Here is a 23,941-nt window from a genome sequence, read left to right as displayed (position 1 = left end):
ATGAAGCTCAACATCAAGAAGACAAGAGTCTCACCACTGGGCCAATTGACAGTACCATGGTAGATGGAATTTGAAGTTGTTAACAATGTCAGCCTCCTTGGAGCCACTATCAACACTCTTGGCACCAGCAGTCAAGAAATCAAAAGACAAATTGCTCTGAGGAAAGCTGCTGTCAGGGACCTCTCAAAAGTGCTGAAGAGCAATGATGTGAGTCTGGAGACTTAGGTACCCCTGATTCAGGCTACTCAGTCTTCACAATTACTTGCTTTGCATCAGAGACAATGACCAAAAATGACAGAAGAAGAATTGATGCCTTTTGTATGTTGTGCTGAGAAAGTATTGAACATTCAATGGACTACCAAGAGAACAAACAGGTTCAGCCTGGAGAGGGTGAACCCACATTGCTCCTTGGAGGCAAGGATTTGGAAGCTCTATCTGACATACTTGGGGCATGTGTCCTAGAGGGATCAGTCTCTGGAGAAGGGCATCATACTTAAAAGGATGGAGGGACAGCACAGGAGAGGAAAAACCTGGATGAGATGGATTGACATAGTGACTGGGGATATGGGGGTACGTGTGGCAGAGACAGTAAGACTGGCTCAGGATAGAGCAGAGTTCAGAGCTGTTGTACATAGGGTCGCTATGAGTTGCAGGTGACTTGATGGCACATAACAACAACAACAACTAGAAATCAAGTGCTGTTGCTGCTAGAGGTCTAGGGAAACCTTTGAGAACTGTGACTATCAGTATTTTTTTTTTACTATCAGTATTTTGTAATAGTTTTTGTTGGGTGCTGTCAAGTCCACTATGACTCATAGCGACCTTGTGGACAGCAAGTCTGAACCTTGCCCTATCCTGCACCATCCTCATGACCTCTGTCACACTCAAGCCCATTGTGGTGGTCACCTGTGCCAAGCCAGCTTCTCGAGCATCTTCCTCTCTTTGATGACCCTCTGCCTTTCCCAGCATGCAGTATTTAAGTAGTCTGTTCATAATTTGCTTAATGATTTCTCTATCTAGCCTTTAGATCAGAACCTGAATAGGCTTGTTTTAGGAGCCGTGGCTGCAGAGTGGTTTATGTGAGAAGGTGTTAAATAAAAGGCCAGTGGTTCGAATCTGGGAGGAAGATGAGGCATTCTGCTTTCCATTAAGATCTGTAGGCTTGGAGCTCTGGTAGCCTGCTGGTAAGGAGCTGTGCTGCCAACCCAAAGGCTAGCAGTTCAAATCCACCAGGTGCTCCATGAGAGAAAGAAGGGCAGTTAACTTCTGTGCATTTTACTGCCTCTGAAAACCTGCTGAGTCGGCTCTGGCTCAAGAGCACATAAAAAAATTTTTTTAGAAAATTTGTGGGCTTAGAAATACAATGGAGGGTCACCATTAGTTGGGATCAACTTGGTTTTGTTTGGTGTGGTTTCGACTAGTTTTAAGGGAGTCAGCAGTGTCCAGAAAAGGTTATTAGCTCCATGAATTTGTAAAATTACTACCATGTCTGGTTTGGTTGACCTGGGGCTGGTTGGCAGTTTAGGAGTTGACTGGCTCACAAGGCTGGAGTGTGTTACCATGGCAATGTGCCTTCCCATTGCAGGAAGGCCCCAGAGGTTGATCCTGCACAACCCACCAAGTGCTTTTCATGGCTTTTCCCAAGGGGCACTGTGGGGGTTCCATCACATCACTCCTGCTTAGCATTGCCGAGAAACCAGGAGGCTCCAGGCCCCCATCACTGTCCTGCCTGTACATGAAGCGAGCTTCCTAGGTCCATCGGCACCAGCTTGCTTAGGGCAGTGAATCACAGGAAGCCAGCTTGGGCACAAGACAGAAGTGGATTGGCAGTGGCATTCCAAGGCTACAGGGAAGGTGCTTTTTGCTCCCTTAATTAGCAGCACTTGCCTGGTAGCACTGGGTCTGGGTTCCCAGCCAGAAGCAAGCAAGCCTTCCCTGCAGCATTTAGCATGAAGATTATTACCTCTGTGGACGCAGGGCAAGGCAGAGAGGTCCGTGGCACGTGACTGCTCTTGGACCCTTTTGTTAACCTCCTCCCAGGCCACGCAGATATCCTCAGATATCCTCAGATATTCCCTCAGGGTGCAGCACACATGGTGTCCAGGTGGCCACAGTTCACCAGAGCACATCAGGGTTTGGCTCAGTGGACCTTGTAAGATCCCATCAAGTTCTTCCCAACTCCTGTCACCATCTCAGTGTTAAGGTGGTCCAATTAAAGGCCCTACACTTGAGCATCAGGGAGTTTGCGAACAATTTTTAGAGAGAAGGCTACTGGACATGGCTTTCCCAGAGAGTTTCCCTGGGATGGCTGTAGGATTCCTTCGGGACCAGGTGCGAAGCTCTTGGTACCTGAGAATGGAGTTGGGAGACCCAGGACAAGTGCTGTGTGTCTGTTATTCTGTGTCGATTGGGTTACATTTTGACTTTAGGGAAGCTCATTCCAAATTTGTATGATGGCTTTGACATATTGTTTAGATATAAGAAAAGATTTTCTATCTTGTCTGGTTCTGGGTATTAACAGGAAAGCCATACCTGAATGCATCAGAGACGTAAGAAGTAATAGTAGATTCCTCAGCCCACACTCCATTGGTCAAAAGGGAAGGGCTGGATATTTAACAAGCCTGTGTGTGTGTCAGATGCCTCACGTATACTCTTACTTAATCTTTGGAACATCTGAATAGAAAAAGTTCATGCTCATTTTACAGGTGAGAAAATTCTTCCTGCCAAATTCTATCTCCTTTATTTTCTAGAAATATCTGTGTACTGGCCTGAACCAGTATTACGAGCAGGGAGGCCATATTTGCTTTAAAGAAACCGAATCCATCAGTATACTGGATTCACATTATCAAAGTGACACATATATATATGGTCAAGGACTGTACTTTACAATATGAATTGAAGCTCAATGTCAAGAAGACAAAGATTCTCATAACAGGGCCAATTGGCAACACCATGATGGGTGTAGAAGAAATTGAGATTGTTAACAGTTACAGTTTGCTTGGCTCCACAATCAACACTTTTGGCACTAGCAGTCAGGAAATCAAAAGGCAAATTGCATTAGATAAATCTGCTGTCAGGGAGCTTTCCAGAGTACTGAGAAGCAATGATGTCAGTCTAGAGACTAAGGTGCGCCTGATCCAGTCCATGGTCTTCGCAATTACTTGTTATACATCAGAGAGCTGGGTAATGGCTAAGGATAACAGAAGAAGAATTGATGCCTTTAAGTTGTGGTGCTGGAGAAGAGTCTTGAACATACTATGGACCACCAAGAAAACTAATAGGTCTATCTTAGAGAGGGTGAAACCAAGTTTCTCCTTGGAGGCTAGGATTTTGAAGTTCCGTCTCACATACCTTGGGCATGTGGCCAGGAGAGACTGATCCTTGGAGAAGGACATCATGCTCAGAGGGTGGAGGGACAATGTAGGAGAGGAAGACCCCGGATAAGATGGATTGATACAGTAACTAGGACAAAGAGGGTAGGTGTATCGAGTCAGTGAAACTGACTTAGGACAGGGCAGGGTTCAGGGCTTTTGTACATAGGGTTGCTATCAGTTGCAGGTGACTTGACGGCACAGAACAACAACAACAACAACAATTATATATATCTATACATATCCCCACCTCTTAATAAGTGTTATATTTAAATGAAAACTTGACAGGGCATATAATATCAACCTACATTTTAAAAACATATATGTGTGAGTTGTACTAATTTATTGGGGTGACTATTCCCATTTTTTGGAATCAGGAGTGACATCCACTTCCTAAACAACATGCCTCTGGAAACTATGAACTTTGGGAAACAATGATAGTTATAGAAAGGCTTCAGGACTTTTGTTGGTAGGGTCACTATGAGTTGTGCTTGATTCCATGGCAGTCAACAACAACAACTCCCACTTAGGCCATAACAAATAGGTGGGGTTTTTCTTTTGCAAATTTTATATTGATTTGCATACAAAATCTGTTTAAATTGTGTTTCATTTATATACATTGTGTTTTACGCATTCCTCTATTCACATTTTGTTTCATATGTTCATTCCCATACATTGTATTTTATAAAATTAATCATCTTTACCATAGTTTCTGTTGTATTCACCTGTTAAAGTATGGCCAGGTTGTTTTGAGTTATTCTCAATTATTCATAAAGTTACTGTAAACATCTTAATAAGTTTTCTAAACAAAATAAACCTGTAAGAGCCATCCTCCCCTGTTCAAGAAGTAGAAACTTGGTTGTATTTTCATTCTTAAGGAACTTTTGTTAGATTTTCCAAGGCAGACTTCTGGTTGGAGGTATAACTGACTTATAATACTATTTATCCCATCCTCTTTCTCTTACCACTGTGTTTGAAGGTCCCCAAAATGCAATAGAGTTACAAGTCAATTAATGAGGGGAGGGTTAGTCATTGTCATTGTTGAGCCTTCAGGACTTTGGAGTAAAATACTCCCAAAGGAACTCTGGTGGCATAGTCTGTAAGATATTGGGCTGCTAGCCAAAAGGTTGGCCGTTCAAATCCACCAGCGGCTCCATAGGAGAAAGATGGGCAATTTCCTTACCTAAAGATTTCTAGTCTCAGAAACCCAATGTAGAGTTGCTTGGAGGACAGTGGCTTCCTTTGGGGTTTTGTTTTAGGATACTCCTAAGAAAGAGAGATTCAGTAAAATCTCTGGGTTATGAACTTGTGACTTATAGACAACTTGTACTTGCCCTTTGATGTTGTATAAATTTTCTCTCACTTTTAAATGATTGAACCAACCCCTGCTGGCAATAAATTCTTCAATGCAGTCACCTTCACTTTGCTGCGCGTGTAACTTTTAAACCATTGAAAAAGCCTTTGAGCCTTTTCTTACCTGAAACCGAGGCTAAATAAAAACTTGAAGCATCTCTTCTGACTTACCTCCAAATTAGACTTCAAGCGATATTTAGGAATGGATCTGGTTCATAACCCAGGGATGGCCTGTAGCTCCTGAGAGAGTTTAAAAAGAGAAAGAGTCAAGGAACTCTTAAGCCCAGCTCATAAGTAACGCTCAAGGAGGTTGAAGAACATGTCCCCAATCTCTCAGCAAGGAAGCAGGGCCAGCAGGCACTATCCTGCTCCTACTTGGTCCCCCGGGCTGCTACTGCATCTCCTTGTACTCATACCCATGCCCCAGATGCATGCCAGCTGAGAAGTCCTCATGGAAATGGATCCTGAGCAGGAAGGAAGCCATTGGCAAGAGAGCCTGTAACCACAGCCTGTGAGGATAGACACACACACACACACACGCACACACACACACACACATACGTGTGCGCCACCACTCAGCCGTGCTGCTCGCCAGCTCTAGTGCTTGCTACCTTTCATTGCAGACACTCACCTGCCCTTCATTCCCCATATGCTCTCTGTTCTCAAGTGGACCACTATGAAGAGGCCCACACCCTGCGTGCCAGCCTGGTTGGTGCATAAAACCAAGCCTGTATTCTACTCCAGCAACCAAGACCTACATCTTAAGCCAGTTCAGTCGTTTAGCCACGGTGCCACAGGCAGGTCTCTGAGCATAACCCCCTCCTGAGTTGTTTCAGTGCCCAGCTCCATCATACCTGGGGTTAAACCCTTGGCAAATGGCGCATGCCAGCAGTAATAGTTATTGAGCAGTTCAGTGTGTGCCAGGCTTGGTGCTAAACGCCCCACACAGACCTCATGTAGCCCATATAGGAGTTCACAAGAGGAGCACCTCTGCTGTCTTCAGTCTATAGATAAAGAGCCTGAGGTTCAGAGAAACCCCAGAGTCACTCATGCACTTAAGTGATGGGGCACTGCTCAAACCAGAAAAATCTCAAGCTCATTCTTGACCTGGAACTAGCGCATTGCTGACTAGGCTTTGGATTTCAGAGGCTGTAAATTGAAGCAGAGGAGATTGTCCCGTCTTTCTCCCAGAGTGTTGCTAGTGAGTTCGAACGGCCACAGAGGGTGCAACTCCCTACAGACTGTGCCATCAGAGCCGTGTAAACCAGGCAAGAGGGACTCTAAAGGGCCTGCCACGCTGCTACTTAAAGGTCATCAGTCATTCTGGAGTTATGTACTGAGTGTCTGCTATGTGTCAGGCCTCCCTACAGGTTCTAGGGAAACAGCCACGAGCCAATAGAAAAGCCCACACCCTAACGGAGCTGAGGTTCACTAGCCAGGGTCCTTGGGGAAGAATGATCCAAAGAGATTTGTCTTTTTGGCACTTGTAGAGAAGAGTCTTTTCATTCCCCATCCCCCAAATCCCTTCCATACTTCACACCTTTCATTTTCAGAGCCACTCAGAGTCTCTCCTTACTCAGAATGATTGAGGTGGGACCTGATGTCACAGAGTTTCTTTATACCCCTTGCCCTACGACTTAGAGAGAGAGAGAGAGAGAGAGAGAGAGAGAGAGAGAGAGAGAGAGAGTGTGTGTGTGTGTGTGTGTGTGTGTGTGTGTGTGTGTGCGCGCGCAACAATCTGTTTCCTGATGGTCGCTGCCCTCCCTCCTCAGCACCCTTCTTCCAGCTCTCCTCTGGGGGGAGGGCCGTGGGTCGGCAGCTGTTTGCTGTGTGGAAGGGCCTCATCTTGACCCCTGCGCGCACTGGTGCCAGCCTGACCGGAGGCCATCTCACGCGTCCTGGCCACCTCCACGGGGCACTGTGGCCTGCTGTTCTGTCCTTCTCCGCACACAAAGAGCTGGTGTTCAGAGGCAGGAGGGGAGGGCGGGTGGCCTGGAAAGCTTTTCAGAAAGACCAGGGCGGAGGAAGGCATCACCCAGGTGATGGGAGCAGGTCCCTGGGGACCCCAGCCCAGGACCCCAGTGAAAGGTTACTGCTAATTGGCGAGCTCCTGATGGGACCGCATCTATTTAGCACCCTCTCACCCCCCAGCCCCACCCCCAGAAGCTCCGGGATGGTCTTGGCACCGCCTGCGATTTGCTCCCCGCCAGAGTCTGCCACAATCTGTCTGGAACTGCGAACATGGAGCCTGTTGGTTTTTCCATTTGTGTTTTTCTTGTCCATGGTTCCCTGCCCATTGTTGTTGGGGGATTTAGAAGCAGCAGCCACCCTGACCCGGGGATGCCCCACCTCAGAGGTCCCCTTTCCATCAGCCCCCAGACTCCACCAGGGTCAGGCATTGTGGGGTCAGGGGGCAGCACTGCCCCTGCCCAGAACCGACTGTCGCCGCTGAGGCCCCAGGGCCCGGCGGCTCCCACCCCATCATCATCCCTGACACTAACACAGCTTGTCCACCCTGTCGCAGGGGGCAGATGGCCTGTCGGAGCCGGAGGGCATCTCTCTGAAGCGGGTCGCTGTGGTGGAAGATTTCTTTGACATCATCTACTCGATGCATGTGGAGAGCTCGGCGGAGCCAGGCAAAGCCCCCAAGCACGCTGGGCAGAAGAAAACCTACCGCGCGGTGAGATTTCAGTCTCTGCCTCTGCTGGCAGCCCCGGGCCTTGGCAGGAGGCCACTGGCTCTGCACATGTTGGGGGGGAGTGGGGGCCCCTTCTCCAGGGAGCTGAGGAGCAATGAAAATGGCCTTTGGGGATGGGGGCACAGGGCAAGGGCAGGACAGCCAGGGAAGCTCACAGTAGGGGGGCTGTGAAGGCGGGCTCCAGTGGCTTGAGCACAAAGGAGAAGCAGGTTGTAGGGAGTGAGGAGAGGGAGGGAGGGAGGAGAGGCCGGGGAGGAAAGCTCTCCTCTCCCCAGTTTGGTCTCCACATACCCGCTCCCAGCCCCTTCCAGCCCCTGGATTTGTCACATGGGGCCCAAATAATAATAATCACGGGAGTGAGTATGTCCATTGCATTTGCTATGTGCCAGGCCTGTCCTGAGTACTTCCTGTGTGCCAGCTTATTTGGTCCACTACAGCCCTGTGGAGTCAGGACCGGGAGTTCCCCAGGAGAAGCTGGAAGGCCTGGTCCCTCCCCTCAAGGAGAGGGCAGTTCAGCTAAGGGGTGAGGAAGCTGAGGACAAGACTAAGACCCATGAGAAGCGCAAATGGTTCCCAGACCTGCTGTGGAGGACATCAGACCCTGCCATGCGGTCCTGTCTCCTGTCATGGGGACTGCATTGAGGTGGCTCCTAGGCTAGAATTCTGACCTTTGGGAAGGCAGAAGGGAACAGAGAGGGTGAGAGATGTCACAATTATGGGGAGATGGTGGTCTGAGCAGCAGTCCCACTGCCCCTGCAGGAAGGACCTACTTTGTGATCTGGTCCAGCTCTGTGGATATCCCAGCCTCTGAGTGGTTCATTGCCCAGTGCTCATCATCAAGGCAGAATCCAAGCCCTCCACATTCCCATCCAAGGCTAGCCTCACAACAGTGTTGGAAAGGAGGTGCTGTGGACCCATTTCATAGCTCAGGAAACTGAGGCTTTGATTGTTGAGCAACCTACCCAAGGTCACACAGGGTCTGCCTGGCAGTCAGCTCTCAGCTTCATTCCCCTCACCTCATGGTGACACTCATGGTGATCATGCAGATGTGAACCCCTGCACCCCAAGTTCTTTGGATAAAGAGCTTGGGGTAGAGGCAGTTTGAATAAGCCTCTCATTTCCCCATAATACCCTGAATATTATTATTTATTTTTATTAAAAAATAAAAAATCAAATAATTTGGTTTCTCCTTGACCTTCGAAGATAGCCTTTGATCTAAATGGGTCTTAAAAAGTACACCATGTATCATGAGCCACCTCCCCATGCCCTTGCCTGCTTCTCACTGAGTGTCCTTTAAGGCAGGCGGAAGTTCTGAAGGTCTTTCCACCAGAATGTCATAGAGGAAGGGAAAGAAACCCAAGCGGGGGCCAACCTAAGCCCCTTGGCATTGACAAAGCCCAGCATGTTTTCTTGGCATTCAAGTGGCCGTTTTACTGGGCATTCAGCATGGACCATGCACTACTCTGCGTTTATGCACACCAAGTCCTGAGCCTTCCTAGGTATAAAGACTATTCATATGTATGTAGGAATCAGTTGCTATTTTCCCCTTTTACTGATGAGGAAATATCGGTGAAGCTCAAAGAGGCATGTGAACTGCCCCAGGGTCCCTCAGCTGACATTTACAGCCAAGCAGCTGGCCCCAAAGCCCATCCCCTGACTACTACACATCCCGTCTCTTTACAAACCTCCTGTGGTTGGCTAGTAAGCTTGGGCCACCAAACCATGTAAATTCCTTGGCCCCTCAGCACCAAACCTCACCCACAAGACATGCCCAGGGCATTTATGATGCCCAAGGTCTGTAGCCTCCACACTGTGTGAAGGTCAGCAGTGGGCCTGTCCTGCCACAGCTTGCATCCCAGACCAAGTGTCTGTCCATCCATTTGCTCTGCACCTTCTGGCTTCTCGTCCACATGCCTGCCGAGTGCCCCATTTCCCGCTGCCCAGCCTGGAGCTGGCACATGACTGGCAGCGAGCCAGCTGGGTTGCACGCAGAGCTGGAATTTCAGCAGCAAGGCCAAGGCTGAGCCGATCAGACCAGGCCCTCCTGTGGCGGGTGTGAGGCTAGGGGGCCAGCAGGCCTCCTTCCTCCCCTGCGTGCCTCTTCTCCATCTGTCACCCTGGTCATGCCATGCTTTTTCTTTTGGGGGGCACGGGGTGGTGCCTGGATGCTTTGTCCCCTCTTTCACAAGCTTCCGTCTTCCTCACCCAGCATTCCAACCTCACTGTAATCATGAGGTCTCCCCCATATCCAGGCCTGAGGAGAAAATGTCCCCAAGGAAACAGAAGAGCCGAGCCTGGCATCACCAGGCTCTTGGCTGAGGAGTGTTTGAACTTGGCTCTGGGTTGTTTTGTCAAACCTGAGTCCAGTACCTAGTACCTGTTTCACGTTGCTAGGGCCCCTGGGATTTTCTGGATTATTGAAGGCCCAGATGTCTGTAAGGAGACAGAGGACACTTGTTCTGGGTGCACATGAAAGGAAGCACATTCTTTATTAAGAAAAAGAACTTTCTAGCATCTCCAGCTGCCCAGTTATCATAGGCAGGTAATTAACTTTTTGAAACTGGAAATGCTTGAGTGATGGGTAGATGGCCATTCTCCATGGAGATTTCCATTTTGGGTGATAGGCCCCTGCCTTTATCTGAGGCAATATGATCTGATATCCAGAGGACCCTGTGAATTCTCCCATGTGTCAAAATCTTGGGAAAGTTCCAGATGGTTCTACAAAGGTCCTTGAGTAGAAATAGAGGTCCAGGCCCCCTTCTCCAGTGTCTTTCCTGCCCTCTGATTTGTGTACCGGCCTGGGTAGGAGTAAGCCCAGCCAGATCAGGTTCTGGAGCCCGGATCTAACTACCCAGGCCACTTTGGGGTTGGGCCAGATGTGGTCAGCAGCTGCTCCAGGCCCCACCACGTGCTAATCCACCCACAGGGCAGAAGGAGGATCTTGTAAAGTGGTGCAAATCCCCCAAATTGGCCTCATATGTCTTTGTCGGCCTCAGAGTTGGGGAGCGAAAATGGAGCCTTGCAAGTCAGCGACTCTGCAAATAGCTCCTGGCTCCTGCCAGCGAAACCTCTCACAGTTTTCACCACCGGAAAAAGCACAGAAGGCAGATTCTCATAGGTACAGGGGGCCCAGGGTCCAGGCATGAGGCCCCAGGAGCAAGGCCCAGGGCAGCTGGGGGCTCCTGGAACTGCCCTTCTGCACACACGGTTCCATCTCTGTCTTGTGTTTGGGGCTTCAGTATACGTCTCTGTCTACAGCCGGGTCTGTGGCCCAATGGGTTTGAAAAGCATGGATTCACTGACTGGCACACTCTCTGCAATGGTCCCTTAGGTTTCAACCTCACCCTGGCCTTGGGCGTCTGTGCACTCAGAGAAACAGGCTCTCTTCTGTGGTGGAGCCTGGAGGGTGGGCTAAGGGGCCTGCAGCAGGCCCCCAGGGGTCAGCGTCCTCCTCCAAACAGCTCTTACTGTGTACTCTCCTGAATCCCCTGGGAGCTCTTAGCCTGAGGCCAGGCTGCAGATGTTCCACCCAGCAGGGAAGGGCTTCCCACTCCTGGGCCTAAGGCCCACCTGCCCTGGTGCACCCGTTCTGTCCCTCTGTGGGGCCTAGAGCCAGAAGGTGGGAGCCTCAGGGCTTCTCCTTCTCTTCCTGGTTGCACGGCAGCCAGCTTTGCACACTGCCAGGGCCCTCGGAGGACCCTCTCTGGGAACAGTCCTCATGCCCTCAGCGGGCCAGGTGGCAAGAAGGACCTGGCCTGTGTTATGTGCGGTCCTCAGCCAGGCTGGGAGGACTCTCCCTGGGCCTTTAAAAAAAAACCCACACACCACATTTCTCCGCCCAGTGGCAGGCGAGCTCCAAGCTCAGCTTAATTAAATCGGGCTGCCTTCCCCTGTGAACCTTTCTGTCTTTCCCCCATCACACTGTGCTGCCCTCCTCCCACAAGTCCTCCTCCCTCTGCCCCAGGGGGTCATCTGCTGGTGCAGCCAGCCCAGTCCTCGCCTCTGCCCTAAGCGTGCCCGCATGCTCTCCCCCAGGCTCCCACTGCCATCAGCCCTTTCCCTCTCGGTGCTTTGGACACGTGGTCCCCGAGGCTCCCAGGCTGAGGGATGAAGATGTCACTATGCTGGTAGAAAAGCCCCCTTCCTGCAGCCTGCTTGTGTACTCTCCGTCCTCTGGCTCCAAGCAGACACCGGGGGTTGCCCTTGTCCCTGACCTCCAGAGGAAGGCAATCAGAAAGGGAATTTGGAAGGGAGATAACTCATCAAGGAGACTTGCCTGCTCCGTAGAGCATTAAATCAGCTGAGAAATAACAATTGTGCCACCAAAATTAACTCCGCACTTGGAGCCAACCGCCAGGCCGAAGTGCAGTCCCGGAACTCCACTGCCGCTGGCCCCTCAGCTGCCGGCATCGTCCAGGGGGTCTAAAGTTGAGGTTTGGCGGTGGTGAGGGCACCTAGTGGTGCCTTCTGCATCACTCAACCCCACCCTACCCACCCCACCACCCCACCACGGCAGAGGTGAATCAAGCAGGGCACTCAAGCACCCCCTGGAGGGTGAGGTTCACACTGTTGCCAAAGGAGGCAGGGCCCAGGCTGCCGCAGTTGGGAGCGCCCCCTCCTCATGCAGCTGACCAGCGCCCTCGCCAACTTTCTGGCTGGGCTGCGGCAAGGATGGCGGAACGCTGGGGCGATGCTGCCCCTTAGTGGAGAAGAGAGGGAGGGCCCCGCGTGTGGGAAACCAGCCCTGAGCAGCTGCTGGCCTCAGCCTGGGAATCTGCAGTTTAGGGGGCCCTGAGGCCCCTCGGGAAGGGATATCAAGAGGGGAAGGCTAGATTTCCCCTTCCACACCCAGCTATTCTCCACCCCACATTCCCTGTGCAGCTTCTTCATCCCCAGTCTTTTCCCTGCCTTTTCTCCTCCAGCCTTTCTGCTCCTTAGCTAGGGGAGGCCCCAGCAGGCAGTCCTGAAGCAGTGTGACCAACAGCTGAGGTTCTAGTCTGGCACTTCCCCTCCAGAGCTGTGTGACCTGGGATAAGTCACTCCACCCCTCTAGAACGTCAGGGTCCCCAAGGGTCTGTCCACTTTGAAAACTGACCTTCTGGCATCAGCCTTCCACAGCCGTCCTCTCAGAAGGTGGCTGAAGTGTGAGCTGTCACAGGGAATAGCTGTAGAGGTTTGTACATAGGCCTGGAGCGGGGACATTTATATGGTCCTCATCCTGCCTACCCTAGAGAAATGTGTATTCACTTCTGTTTTAGTATAAAGAGATGTTTTGAAGAGAGTATCACTTAATGGAACACAGATTGTCCTCTCTTGTCTCATTACCACCAAGTCAGAACTGACTCGTAGCTGACCCTGCAGTGGCTTTTCTGAGGCTGTAAATCACACAGGAGGTGACTGCCCATCTGCCCCCACCCCCAGCGCTGCTGGTGGTTTTGAACCGCTGGAGAAGTTTGGCCTTTGGGTTCTAAGCACAACTCCCTTCAGACTGTGCCACCAGTTTCCCAGAACCAGGTTAAAGACTGGATAGTGTTTAAATGCATTCTGTGCAGATATTTTTGTTGTTTTGGTTTTGGTTTTTTGTTTTGTTGTGGTTTTTTTTCAATTAAACAGCTTTATTAATATTTTAAAAACAAATGGTTTTCAGCTTAAGTATAGACTCGTTTCCATGGCTAAGGATCCAGAACATCTGCCCCTTGCTCCTCGAGTCCCTGCCCTTCCTGGCAAGGGCCAGGTACCCACCACCAGGCGAAGACCTCGGTGACCCAGCAGCCGAGGCGCCTCCCCACGGAGCCGTCTGATGTGCCAGCCTCTCTCCTTCCCTCCCATAGATCGCAGAGACCTATGCCTTCCTCCCCCGGGAGGCCGTGACCCGCTTCCTGATGAGCTGCACGGAGTGTCAGAAGAGGATGCACTTTAATTCCAACGGCCTGGAGCCCAAAGGTAGGAGGGGTGGCAGGAAACAGGCCCCTGGCTGGTACAGTCATCAGTTGTCACCTTTCTCTGAGACTAGTGTGCTTGCAAGAGGCTGCCCAGAGAGCCCTGGGGGTGGAATTGCTTTCGTTTTGTAATTACAATTTTTTAAAAAATCTCAAATTTTACCTAAAGAAACAACACAACACTTCTACTGCCCTTCAAAGCCCAAGTCAGGCTATTGTCATGCCAAGGGTGTGGTTGGACCACTCTTCCACCATGTTCTCTATGCCCCAGAGTTCTTGCTGCCCAGGCCTCCTCCCACTTGGCGCATTTCTCTGGGCACTAGCCTTCAGGGTCCGGTCATGCTGGCTTGGACTGTCCGCTCTCTACAGGTGGCGCACCCCTCACCTTCTGTGGGCATTCTCTACCCTGTAGCCCACACCACACCCACTTGGCAATAGCAGATCCCTCCAAGGTGATTGTCACCCTCCCCATGCATAACCCACCCTTGTGGTCTCTCCCCAGTAAACCTGTGGTCTCTCCCCAGTAAACTTGTGGAGATGGACTAATGGGATTGAAAATGCCCACAGCACTTGTGGCCATGCTGCTGACACGGTCTGTGACCAGTGTCCCTCCCAGTGACCAAAGCCCCCATCCCACCGCTCCCTCCATATCCCCCGAGACCTGCAGTAAATCTGCTCACAGGTGACTTTGGCAAAGTGAGATGGGTCAGCACATTGGCTGGTGGGACTGTAACTCATTGAGAAATAGTACCCAGGTGGCCCGTTTATCTGGGCTTCGAGGCCCTCCCCTCTGCCAGCCTGTCCTGAGCACCAGGCTAGTGAAGTTGTTGAAGTCATGGAGCTTTGTCCCAGTGTGGGGACAAGCTCTCAAGTGAGGGGGTGAGCTGTTAAATTGTGTGGTGTCCAGGTAACATCCGTCAGAGCTGAGGGAGGGACAGCTGGTAATTAAGTCAGGTTAGACGGCAGTGGATGATCAAGGTACAAGCATCGATGGGGTTTCCTGTAATTGTGGTTGTTTGATGGAAGCTGGTTTAAGGAATCCAGAGGCTCTCCAGCCCGTGGGAGCCATTCATGGGGCATGACGGGCATTGGAGAGTCTATTAACCTTCCCTAAGAGCTAAGAGTTCTGCTAGCTTAGTGGTAAGGAATTATACTGTCAACATAAAGATATGAGGTTCAAATCCAGCTGCTCCACAGGAGAAAGATGGTCCGTCTCCTCCTTTGTGAAACCCTCTGAAAACTCACTAGAGGGTCAGCTATGGGTCAATCCTGACTCAATGATATACAACAAGAGCTGTGTTCTGGTGTTAGTACAGAGACTCTGGGTTGGATGAAGTAGGTTCTAATCCCAGCTCTACCACTTACCAGCTGTGTGTCTCAGCTTCATCTCCAGGAACCTCAGTTTCCTGATGTGTGTTGAGGGATATTACCTTTCTCTGGAGGCTGATAAGATTGGAGAGTTGAGCCACGTTCCCGACATGAGCCAGCTGGGCAGGCAGGCTGAGCTGTGCTGTTAGAGTTACTGCGATATCTTTAGATACCTGAGGGTGACATTGTCTGCCCCTCTGGGCTGGGTCTGCCTGAGTAGCTGCAAACCACAAGCTCCCCCTCCTCCAGACACGGGTTGGTACCTGCCACAGGGCCAGGTAGACTGTTCCCGCTCCCCTCCCTCCCCTTGCCAGGGTCTGGTTCCTGCCCACCCTCCTGCCCATCCATGGTTTCCACAGCAACTGGCAGAATCAGACACAGAAGCACTCGCCTGGGGGAGCAGAGGCGAGGATGGGAGGGGTCACACTCTGGGCTGCTCTGGGGCATCTGCAGGCTGTGTCTGCTCTGCTCACCAGCGTGTACACGCGTCCGTGCGCGTACACACACACACACACACACACACACACACACAGAGCACGCACCTCCATGAGGATGTGCCTCACCGCCCTGCCCCCACCCTCAGCGGCAGCACCAGGTCCCAGGGCTGCACCTCTGCGTGGTCTGAGGGCATGTGCGTGGTTGGGAGCATGATGCCCAGACCGCAGCAGTACTCCTCCTCTCCTTCCTTCCCCCACTGTCTCCACCACCCCCAGCCCCAGAAGGAAGGAGGAGGGAGAGGGACCAGCATGAGCGCACATACACAGGAGCCACCTAGAATGTCAATCAGCTCTGTGGGCTCTGCTGGAACCTCACTCTCTGGGGCCTTGCTCTGGAGATGATAGAGGGTGAGTGCCTAAGCCTGTGCTGTGTGCAAGGACGCCACTTCTCTGTCCCAGGAGAGGAGGAGACCATGTGGCTTGTGGAAGAGAGGGCATGGGCCGAGGAGACCTGGGTGTGCAGTCCTGTTTGTGTCCTTAACCGGTTAGGCAACCTCTCTGAGTGTCACCTCTTAACATTGTATGTTGTTAGGTGCTATTGAGTCGCCTACAACTCATAGCAACTCTGTGAACAATAGATTTGAGCCCTGCCCTCCCCTCCCCCTCTCTGATACACTCAGATCATTGCTCCTGTCACTGTGTCAGTCTGTCTTGTCGTGGGCCTTCCTCTCTTCTACTGACCCTTCCCAGCATGCCTTTTTCCAAGAACTGGCCCATCCTAAGGTACACACACACCCAAAGTCTATGAGACGACACGTCACTAGCCTTGCCTCTAAGCACACCTCCTAGGGAATATTAGTCTTTGCTTACACCTGGGGAAATGGAGGCACAGGGAGGTGAAACTGCTCATCTAGGATGTCCCAGAAGATACGGACAAAAGGCAGAAGAACATATTCTCATGGGTTGAATGGGAGTGATGCCTCCATCCACCAGGAGCTTCAGTTAAAGGCTGCTACCTATCAGTTAAAGGTACTTGGGGACCTGTGACCATCCCCTCCCCCCCATGTTGTTGCACCATGGTGATGAGGCACAAGACTGCCAATATACGGGTATCCTCACCGAGACCCACACTGTCAGCCTCCTCAAGGTGCGGTGAGGTGCACGCCCCTGCACTACCAATGCGAACAGCCTAGGTACAATCTGGATATTGGTGGGAAGGAGGAAGCTTTGGTTTCTGAAAGCTGCCTGAGGAATCTGGAGTCTGAAAGGCTTCCCTGTCTGCTGCTTGGCCCGAGGCATTAACCACCTGGACCATCCTCGCCAGCTGGCAGGTCCCCCTTCCCCGCCCACCATGCTGGGTACCCAGGATGTGGCCAGCTCCGCCCCATCAGCAGCCATTCTGGCCCTGCCTCCTCTCCCTTCCACCAGGAAATCAGAGGCAGGCCCAGGCCCCAGAGGTAGGCCCAGTGCGCCTGTCCCAGGAATGCTTGCTGAGGGGGAGCAGGGGCAGGATAGAGACGTCTTCAGTGACTGCTGGGCGAACATCCTGCTCCCTGGCCTTATGTTAAAGAGAAAGGAAGCAGATTTGTCCCCAGCAGACTTGATGATTTGTCCCCAGCAGAGTGTGGAGCCTGGACGGCCCTTGGTGCCCTCCCCCAGCGCCAGGAGCGTAAACAAAGGCTGCTATGTGGTGGGTCAGGAAGTCCGAGGATGGGAAATTCCTGGACCTCCTGACGCCACTCTCTCCTTCCACCCACTTCAGCAGGGAGGGGACAGAGAATAAGAACAGGCCAGGTTCTTCGGGCAAGAGGCTTCTGGGATGGCCTTCCTGTAACATTTGATGTGACAAAATATTAAGATAGGAGTCTTATTGCACTGACCAGAAGTGACAGTGGGACAGGACCAGGACCTACAGAAGAATTCTCATCTCAGCGGCCAAGTCCCCTTACTTGACAGCTGCTTCAGAACCAGGCCATCTCTTTTTCATGGTGTCAAAACCCTTCGCACCTGACCCTTGACACCTGCATTCTGTCCTCCAGTGTGAGCCTGTCCTCTGCCAGCTACAGGCTTCTTCCTTCCTCCTGGGCCTGGGAAGCCTACCTCAGCCTTAAAGTGGAGGCATTTATATTAGCAACTGCCTCAGGGCTGCTTGGGTGCATTGAGTGAGGTCAGCCAGCAGGACCAGGCCCATCTCAGGGGTCCTTGGGAAGAGGGTCAGCCAGCAGTTGTCAGCTGAGTGATGAGCACAGCCCTGTTCAGTCCTTTTAGCATGAAACTTCCTTGAGATTCTCCAGAACGTTCTCAGCCCTTCCTCCTCCGAGCCCTGATGGACTCTATCAAATCGCACCCTGCTTGTTTCCTGAGAGCAGAGACAGCATCTCACCTTCCACACGCACCAGAGCACTGCCCCACCCCAGCGCACATCCACGCCCCCTGACGACTTATCTCTCCCTGTTGATTCACTTCCTCAGGAAGGACATTCTTCCTCACCTCTTCAGCTGGCCCCCAGGCCTGAGCTCTCTTTGCTTCTAAATCTGAATGCCCCAGTAGGCTGACCAAGCAGCCTTGTGGCCTCTCTGCCTGGACGGCCATCCTTGCATACCCTTTGGCACCTCAGCCCTACCTGGGTCATGTCTCCTTTCTTGTGCCCACCACACTGCTTTCCTAGACGGAGGATTTCCTTCATTTCGTGGGAGAGACCTCCTGAAAACAGCCACCTTGGGTGGTTTCTGCCTGAAGACAAGGAGGGCCACTTCCTTCGTTGGAGTTGACATTGATGGGTGAGCGACAGGATAGACCACCACGGAGGGCCGCACTCGGCTCTGGCTGGGCCTCTACGGCACCGATATTTCCAAGGTTGCATAAAACCAGGTCTAGACTTGGACTGGCTTCAGTTTTCTTTGGCTTTGAGGTATTGAAACATTTCTCTGGGTTCTCCCTCTGTCTTCTCACTGGCAGCCTGCAGGGTTATTTAGGCTCCATGACCCGCTAGGCCAGCTCCTCACTCACCCCCACTCCTCGGATAACAGCATCCCACAGAGCAGTGGTGTCAGGTTGTTTATAGTGACGGGAGCTGTTGCCACTGTGTGTGTTGACCACAGCTGGGGGCTAGCCTGTCTCAGCCGAGCCCAAGGAGGCCACTTCTTCCTCATTCATGCTCCCCCTCAGCTCTCCTGTCACTGACATTTGTCTTACCTGCCAATGTGCAGTTCAATGAAGTGCCCACTGGCCTCAGCTCCTTCGCTTTTAGCTACTAACCTGATACCCCACCCACCACCATGCTTGTTTCTAGGGCTCCCTCTCGCATGCCCCACCAGCCTCATCCTTTACCCTTCTACCTGGAGTGTCCCCATCTGCCAAGGCCCTACCTCCCCAGGAGAGAAGAATGGGACCACATCCAGGTAGTCTGTGTGTTACTGCTCAGGAAAGCCCAGCTTCCCAAAGACAAAGGCATCCACCCTTCCTCACTGGACCTTTGCTGGTTCTCCTCCAGGCGCCAGAGGAGATTCTGATCTATGAGAATGCTCTGGAGAGAACAATCCATGAAGGCACCTCCCACCTCCCAAAAGCATCATCCTCGCTGTGTTTTTTTATTTTGTTTAAAATCTGCATCTGACTTTATGAAAAAATGCTTCTTCGTCAACAGTTAAGACATTCAGGCAGAACCCCGCATTCAGGGAGGCCCTGCAAAACCCAATGTGGTCTCCTCATTTGCGGCTCTGGCCAGGCCTTGTGGACGGGAAGATGACACGTCTTCATGTACGTTCCATGTTGTTGAACACCTTCTCGCCAGCCACCCCTGTCTGTGAGGAAATGAAATGGAAACTGTGGGATTCTTGGTTTGAAATGCCACAAATTGGAAAAAAAAAGGAAACTCAGCATTTTGGAGTTTCCTCCAAAGATGTCAACGAACCATCTGCCTGACTTATTGCATCTAAACCAGTCAGTTTTTTGGGGGGGCCCTGCCTGTAAAAGAGTCAAGTCTAGGTTGATGGCGGGAGACAGCAAAGAGAACAGGCCAGGCAGACATTAAAAGGTGTTTTTATTTTCCCAAAGCCCTAGACATTTGTGAGGAGAGACCGGTCCTTGGAGGACATCATGCTTGGGAGGGTGGAGGGTCAGCGCAGGAGGGGAAGGCCCTATATGAGGTGGATTGATTCAGTGACTGGGGTAATCAGGATGGGAGTGTCAGAGACAGTGCGGTTGGCACAGGACAGAGCAGTTTAGGGCTGTTGTACATAGGGTTGCTATGAATCGCAAGCGATTCAACGGCACATAACAACAACAACAACTAGATATTTGGGCCAAAAGGAGATGTATGTTATGTCTAAATTCCTCCTTCACAGAGCAAGAGGAAGTCTCCTTTTTTGGGTGGGTGGGGGGAAGCACATTTCACAGTACTTTTTGAGATATTTTATTAGTGACATTTGTTCCTAAAAAAAAAAAAGAGAGAGAAATATTCTGGGTGTAGCAACATAGCTTTGAAAAGTGAGACAGATTTCTACATTTTTGTTAACCATAATTTAAATGTTACTTCATTTTCATTTCATACGATCACCAGAATGCTACAGCCCCAAAATTGTGCCCCCTCTTCCTGATGCCCCCAGTTCTGGGCCATGTCTGTTTGAGATCCCTGGTTTCTTGGGAATCTGTGCTAGCCCTTGCCAGCAAGGACTCTCTTTGCCCACTTTGAGGACCTTCACCCCTTATTTATAAAGGCCTCCTTTTTTCGCTATTGTGGTAAAATATATACATCATAAAATTTGCCATTTTAGCCTTCCCCTCACCTTCATTTTAACCATCTTAAAGTATGCACTTCGGTGGTATTAATTACACTTACTATGTTGTGTGATCGTCACCACTTTGTTTCTAATGCTTTTTCAATGAGCCCCCTATTCAGTAATAGCTCCCCATTCTCTCTCCCCTCCACTAACCTCTAATCTGCTTTCTGCTTCTGTGAATTTGCCTTTTAACAGAGATTTCACATAAGTGGAATCAGCCAGTATTTGTCATCTTCTCTCTAGTTTTGTTCCACTGGACGTAAAGTTTTCAAGAGCCATTTGGGCTCCCATTCCAGACAGTCTAGCAAATCACCTTGTGGAAATCATGCATCCTCCACCTGGACATTGCCACCTCCTGTCCCTTCAGACATCCTCTTGAGCTTGGTGGTGATGGTGGAGGGGAGATTTTGTGGTCTGGAAGTCACTCTTGCATCCCCTTCCACACCCTATGCACGTCCCAGTCCACGACTGGAATTAGGCATCACAGGAATCAGTTGGCCCAAGTCCTGTGATGAACGATTTTTCTCTGAAGCCAAGGCGGTCAGAAAGCAGGCATCCAAGGTTGGTCCTGGACAGAGAGTAGCCCAAGTGACAAAATGAATAAGGGGGGAAGGGAGCTCTGGTGGCCTAGTGGCAAGAAGTTGCACTGTAATCCCAGAAGTATTTGGTTCGAATCCACCAGATGCTCTCCTGGAGAAGGAGGAGGAATCTTCTCCTGTTCCAGTCAGATCTGATTTGATGGTACACACACTAAAATAAAAAAAAAAAATTGAATAAGGGAGACTTGAATTGGCTTGACTGGTTCCAGCAGGTGACTCCAGGGCCTTGAGCTTGGGCACCTGTGTCTTGTCATAGCGGGAGCTCTCTAGAGGGGGCGCTGGGCTGGAAAGGGGAATGATGAGCCCGTCTTAGTCATGCTCCCCCTCCTTGCTTGACTTCTCATGCCATTTTAGACTGTCCATCATGGTGCCCACAGCGCCAGCTCAGACACAGAACAGAGCGGCTGGGCATTGTCCACTGCAGCACCTTTGACAGAAGTCAGGTTGGCCCGAGGTTCCAAGAGTTAGTTATCCTTCATTCCTGCCTCCTGACCTATGACTTTCACTTCTAGGAATCTGTCCTTAAAAAGGACTGATCTGAAATATGGGCCAATATTCATAGACAAAGATGTCCACGGTAGCATGATTTAAACATGTTCCGGGGAAAACAACCTTAATAGTCAATTATACGAGAACAACTTAAATGATGTTAAAAGCATGCCGTTATTTGCCTTTTAGAAGGAACCAACTCATAGGTTGCCCTCCAGTGGGTTTTCAGAGACTATAAACTGCATGGAAGGAGATTGACCATTATTCTATACAGAGCAGCTGGTGGATTCGAACCAGCTAGCTGCCTTTGGGTTGGCAATACAACTCCTTACCACTAGCCCACCAGAGCTACCTTAAAGAGAAAATCCTTAGATGACTATAGGAATGATCTGCAAATCAAAGCAAGGTTGTTGATGGTGAGGCAAATGTCTGTATTAAATGTTAAGCATAAAAATATTTAAAACATTTTTAAAATTCTCTGTATATATCATGATATCAAGTATGTAAAAGAGAAAAGTCACAGGGGAGAAAAAAAAAATCCCAGACATATGCCATGCTGCTTCGTGCAGTTATGGGTTTGAGGTTCTTTTTTCCGCCTTCCATCTTTCTGCACTTTGTAAAATTTCTTTCAGAAATAACATGCATTGTTTTGATCTTCAGGACAACAAAGCAATACATTGGAGGAACAATGTCCTTCTCTGTGTACCTGGAGGAAGCAGAATTTCTCCTGGGTGTTTGGGGGGACTACTGAGATAGAAGGATTTAAGGGAGGTCCTGATGTTATCACTAGGCAAAGAGCTGGCTTAGACCAAGGCTGCAAACTTAAGTACCTTTAAGAGTCTGGCAAGTCTCCTGATGGAGTAGAACTGTGCAATAGCTGGAGTGGTGAAGACTATGGCAAAATGCAGAGCACTCACCTGACTAAAAGAGGTGGCTGCTGCTTCCTTCCAGTGCATTGTCTGCCTCTGGGAATGCAGGCCCCCTGTAACCAGACCTTCCGCTTTTCAAAGAGGTAATAAAAAAAACTGAAATATCTTAAACATTGGCATCTGAATGAAAAGTACCCCCAGCACCCTGTGGCCCATGAATCATTATTCTGAGGCCTCTGGCCTGAGTCTGTTCCTTTTCAGAGGTGTTACCTCCTCCCCATGGCAGGCGCAGACTGAAAAGTGTTTCCTGTTTTCTTTCAGAAAACGAGCCTCCATCTCCTCTGGTCTCCGGGATCATTGATTATAACATGCCCCTCACCTCCACGTACCTGAAGCAGATGAAATTGCGCGTGATGAATTCCCAGGAGCAGGTAAGTGGCCCGCCCCTCTACCTCTGCCAGAAGCCATCCTGACTTGCCCAGACTGGGCTGATGGGTGATTCTCTCTGAGACTTGGGGCCACTGCCTGTGTAAACACACAGAGAAAATCAAAGAGACCCTTATCTGGCTATCTGGGTCCTGCAGTCTGGGCTGAGCAGGGAGGGGAGGAAGGGAAAGAATGTGTTCCTGGTTAGAGGGTCTGCTGGGCGGACAGCCCTGACCATCTCAGTGAGACCAGGAGGCACAGGACAGGGGGTGGGGAGGAGCTGCAGACCTTGACTGTGGGTTGGCCCTCTCCTCTGCTGTGCCCTTTGTCTGCTGCGTCACTCAGAGGCGAGAAAGAGGCCCTGGCCAGCCAGGAGGATGGGCTTTGGAGAGTGGCCAAGGCCAGATAAGACCCCAGGGCCCCTGGGCTGTCCATGACTCCCCAGCTGTGGTTTGCCAAGGGCCATCAGGCTCCATGGAAACAGGCTATGAAAAGAAAGTCACTCCTGCTTGCTGCCTCCCCACACAGGCCACCTCCTAGCCTTTTGCAAAGGGAGTCTACTGGCTGTCTTTCAAAGGCCTAGGTGAGCGCCACCCGGTTCCTTCCACCATGGAATAGCAGGGCAGGGACTGCTCACTTTCTGCCTCACACACCATGACACCTTACCCTCCACGTCTGCAGGGCTGGCCAGGGGAACGGGTTCTTTCTCCGCCACTGACAGCCGAGCAAGGAGTGGAGTTTGACTTCAGCCCTGCCTCGAGCTGTCCTGTGCGCGCCAGTCGCCTTGACAACCTGAGCACGCTTGCTCCAAGGGGTAGCGCTCTGTCGCTGGCTTCGGGGGTGGGGTAGCAGGATGTGTTCAGGTGGCACCTGGGCTGTGTACCCAGGCTGAGGATTTACACTGGTTGGCATTTCCTCCTTCAAAGGAGAGGTGCCGCCTCCATACCTGCGCTTTGCTCCTCAAAGGTCAGATGAAGTAAGCTTCCTTTGTATCTGTCTCCCACTTGCCCTCACCTGAGTGTCGGTTCTGTGTGGGCTGCAGCCCTTGAACACCTCACAGTCACAAAACTGATTCCAGCAGAGAAAACCCGGCATTCGGTTTCCAAGTCACAGTCACAGAGTTCTTTTGCCTGCGGGCACGTCAGCGAGCTGGGTGTTGCTTTTGTTGGTGGTTGTAACTCTGACGTTTGGGGTTCAGAGATAAAGCGCCTCCGACTCATCAGGAGCTTGTTTTCCAGCATAACCACCCACACAGTCTCAGGCACCCAGCGCCTTACGCTTTTTCTCCCTGGGCTCATTCATCACCACGGAGAGGTGTGGAAAGCCACACACACCCAGTAAGCACTCCAGCACCAGGGCCTCTTCTTGGCCGCACAGTGGTGCTGGGTCAGATCATCATCAGGACGAGCAGTGGTGGTCAGTGTAGAGTCCATGCGGCCCTGGTCATACGATCAAACACAAAGAAATAACATATAAACTGGAGACTCAGGTGATAGAAACTCGGTCAAATCCCAGACTCCATGGCATTTTCACAATGGCCAGGGATTAAGATGTCAGGCGTGCCTTGTTTTACAGTGCTTTATTTTTGCTTTGAGGCTGCTGCATTTTTTT

The 23,941-nt window shown here is 51.0% G+C and overlaps 1 protein-coding gene across 1 annotated transcript in view; it reads left to right on the top strand.

Moving 5' to 3' along the window:
• The window catches only part of LOC102855005 (chromosome unknown open reading frame, human C20orf112), a 146,061-nt gene that overhangs the window by 53,094 nt on the left and 69,026 nt on the right, over window positions 1-23,941 (top strand). The window contains exons 2-4 of the mRNA XM_006881435.1: window positions 7,249-7,404; window positions 13,254-13,365; window positions 22,226-22,335. Of these exons, the coding sequence (XP_006881497.1) occupies window positions 7,249-7,404; window positions 13,254-13,365; window positions 22,226-22,335 (378 nt within the window). The remainder of the gene's footprint in view (window positions 1-7,248; window positions 7,405-13,253; window positions 13,366-22,225; window positions 22,336-23,941) is intronic.

Source organism: Elephantulus edwardii, unplaced genomic scaffold, assembly GCF_000299155.1.
Source record: "Elephantulus edwardii isolate Elephantulus edwardi_28Jun2011 unplaced genomic scaffold, EleEdw1.0 scaffold00015, whole genome shotgun sequence".
Taxonomy (NCBI): Eukaryota; Metazoa; Chordata; class Mammalia; order Macroscelidea; family Macroscelididae; genus Elephantulus; species Elephantulus edwardii.
This window is presented reverse-complemented; position numbering and strand designations above follow the sequence as displayed.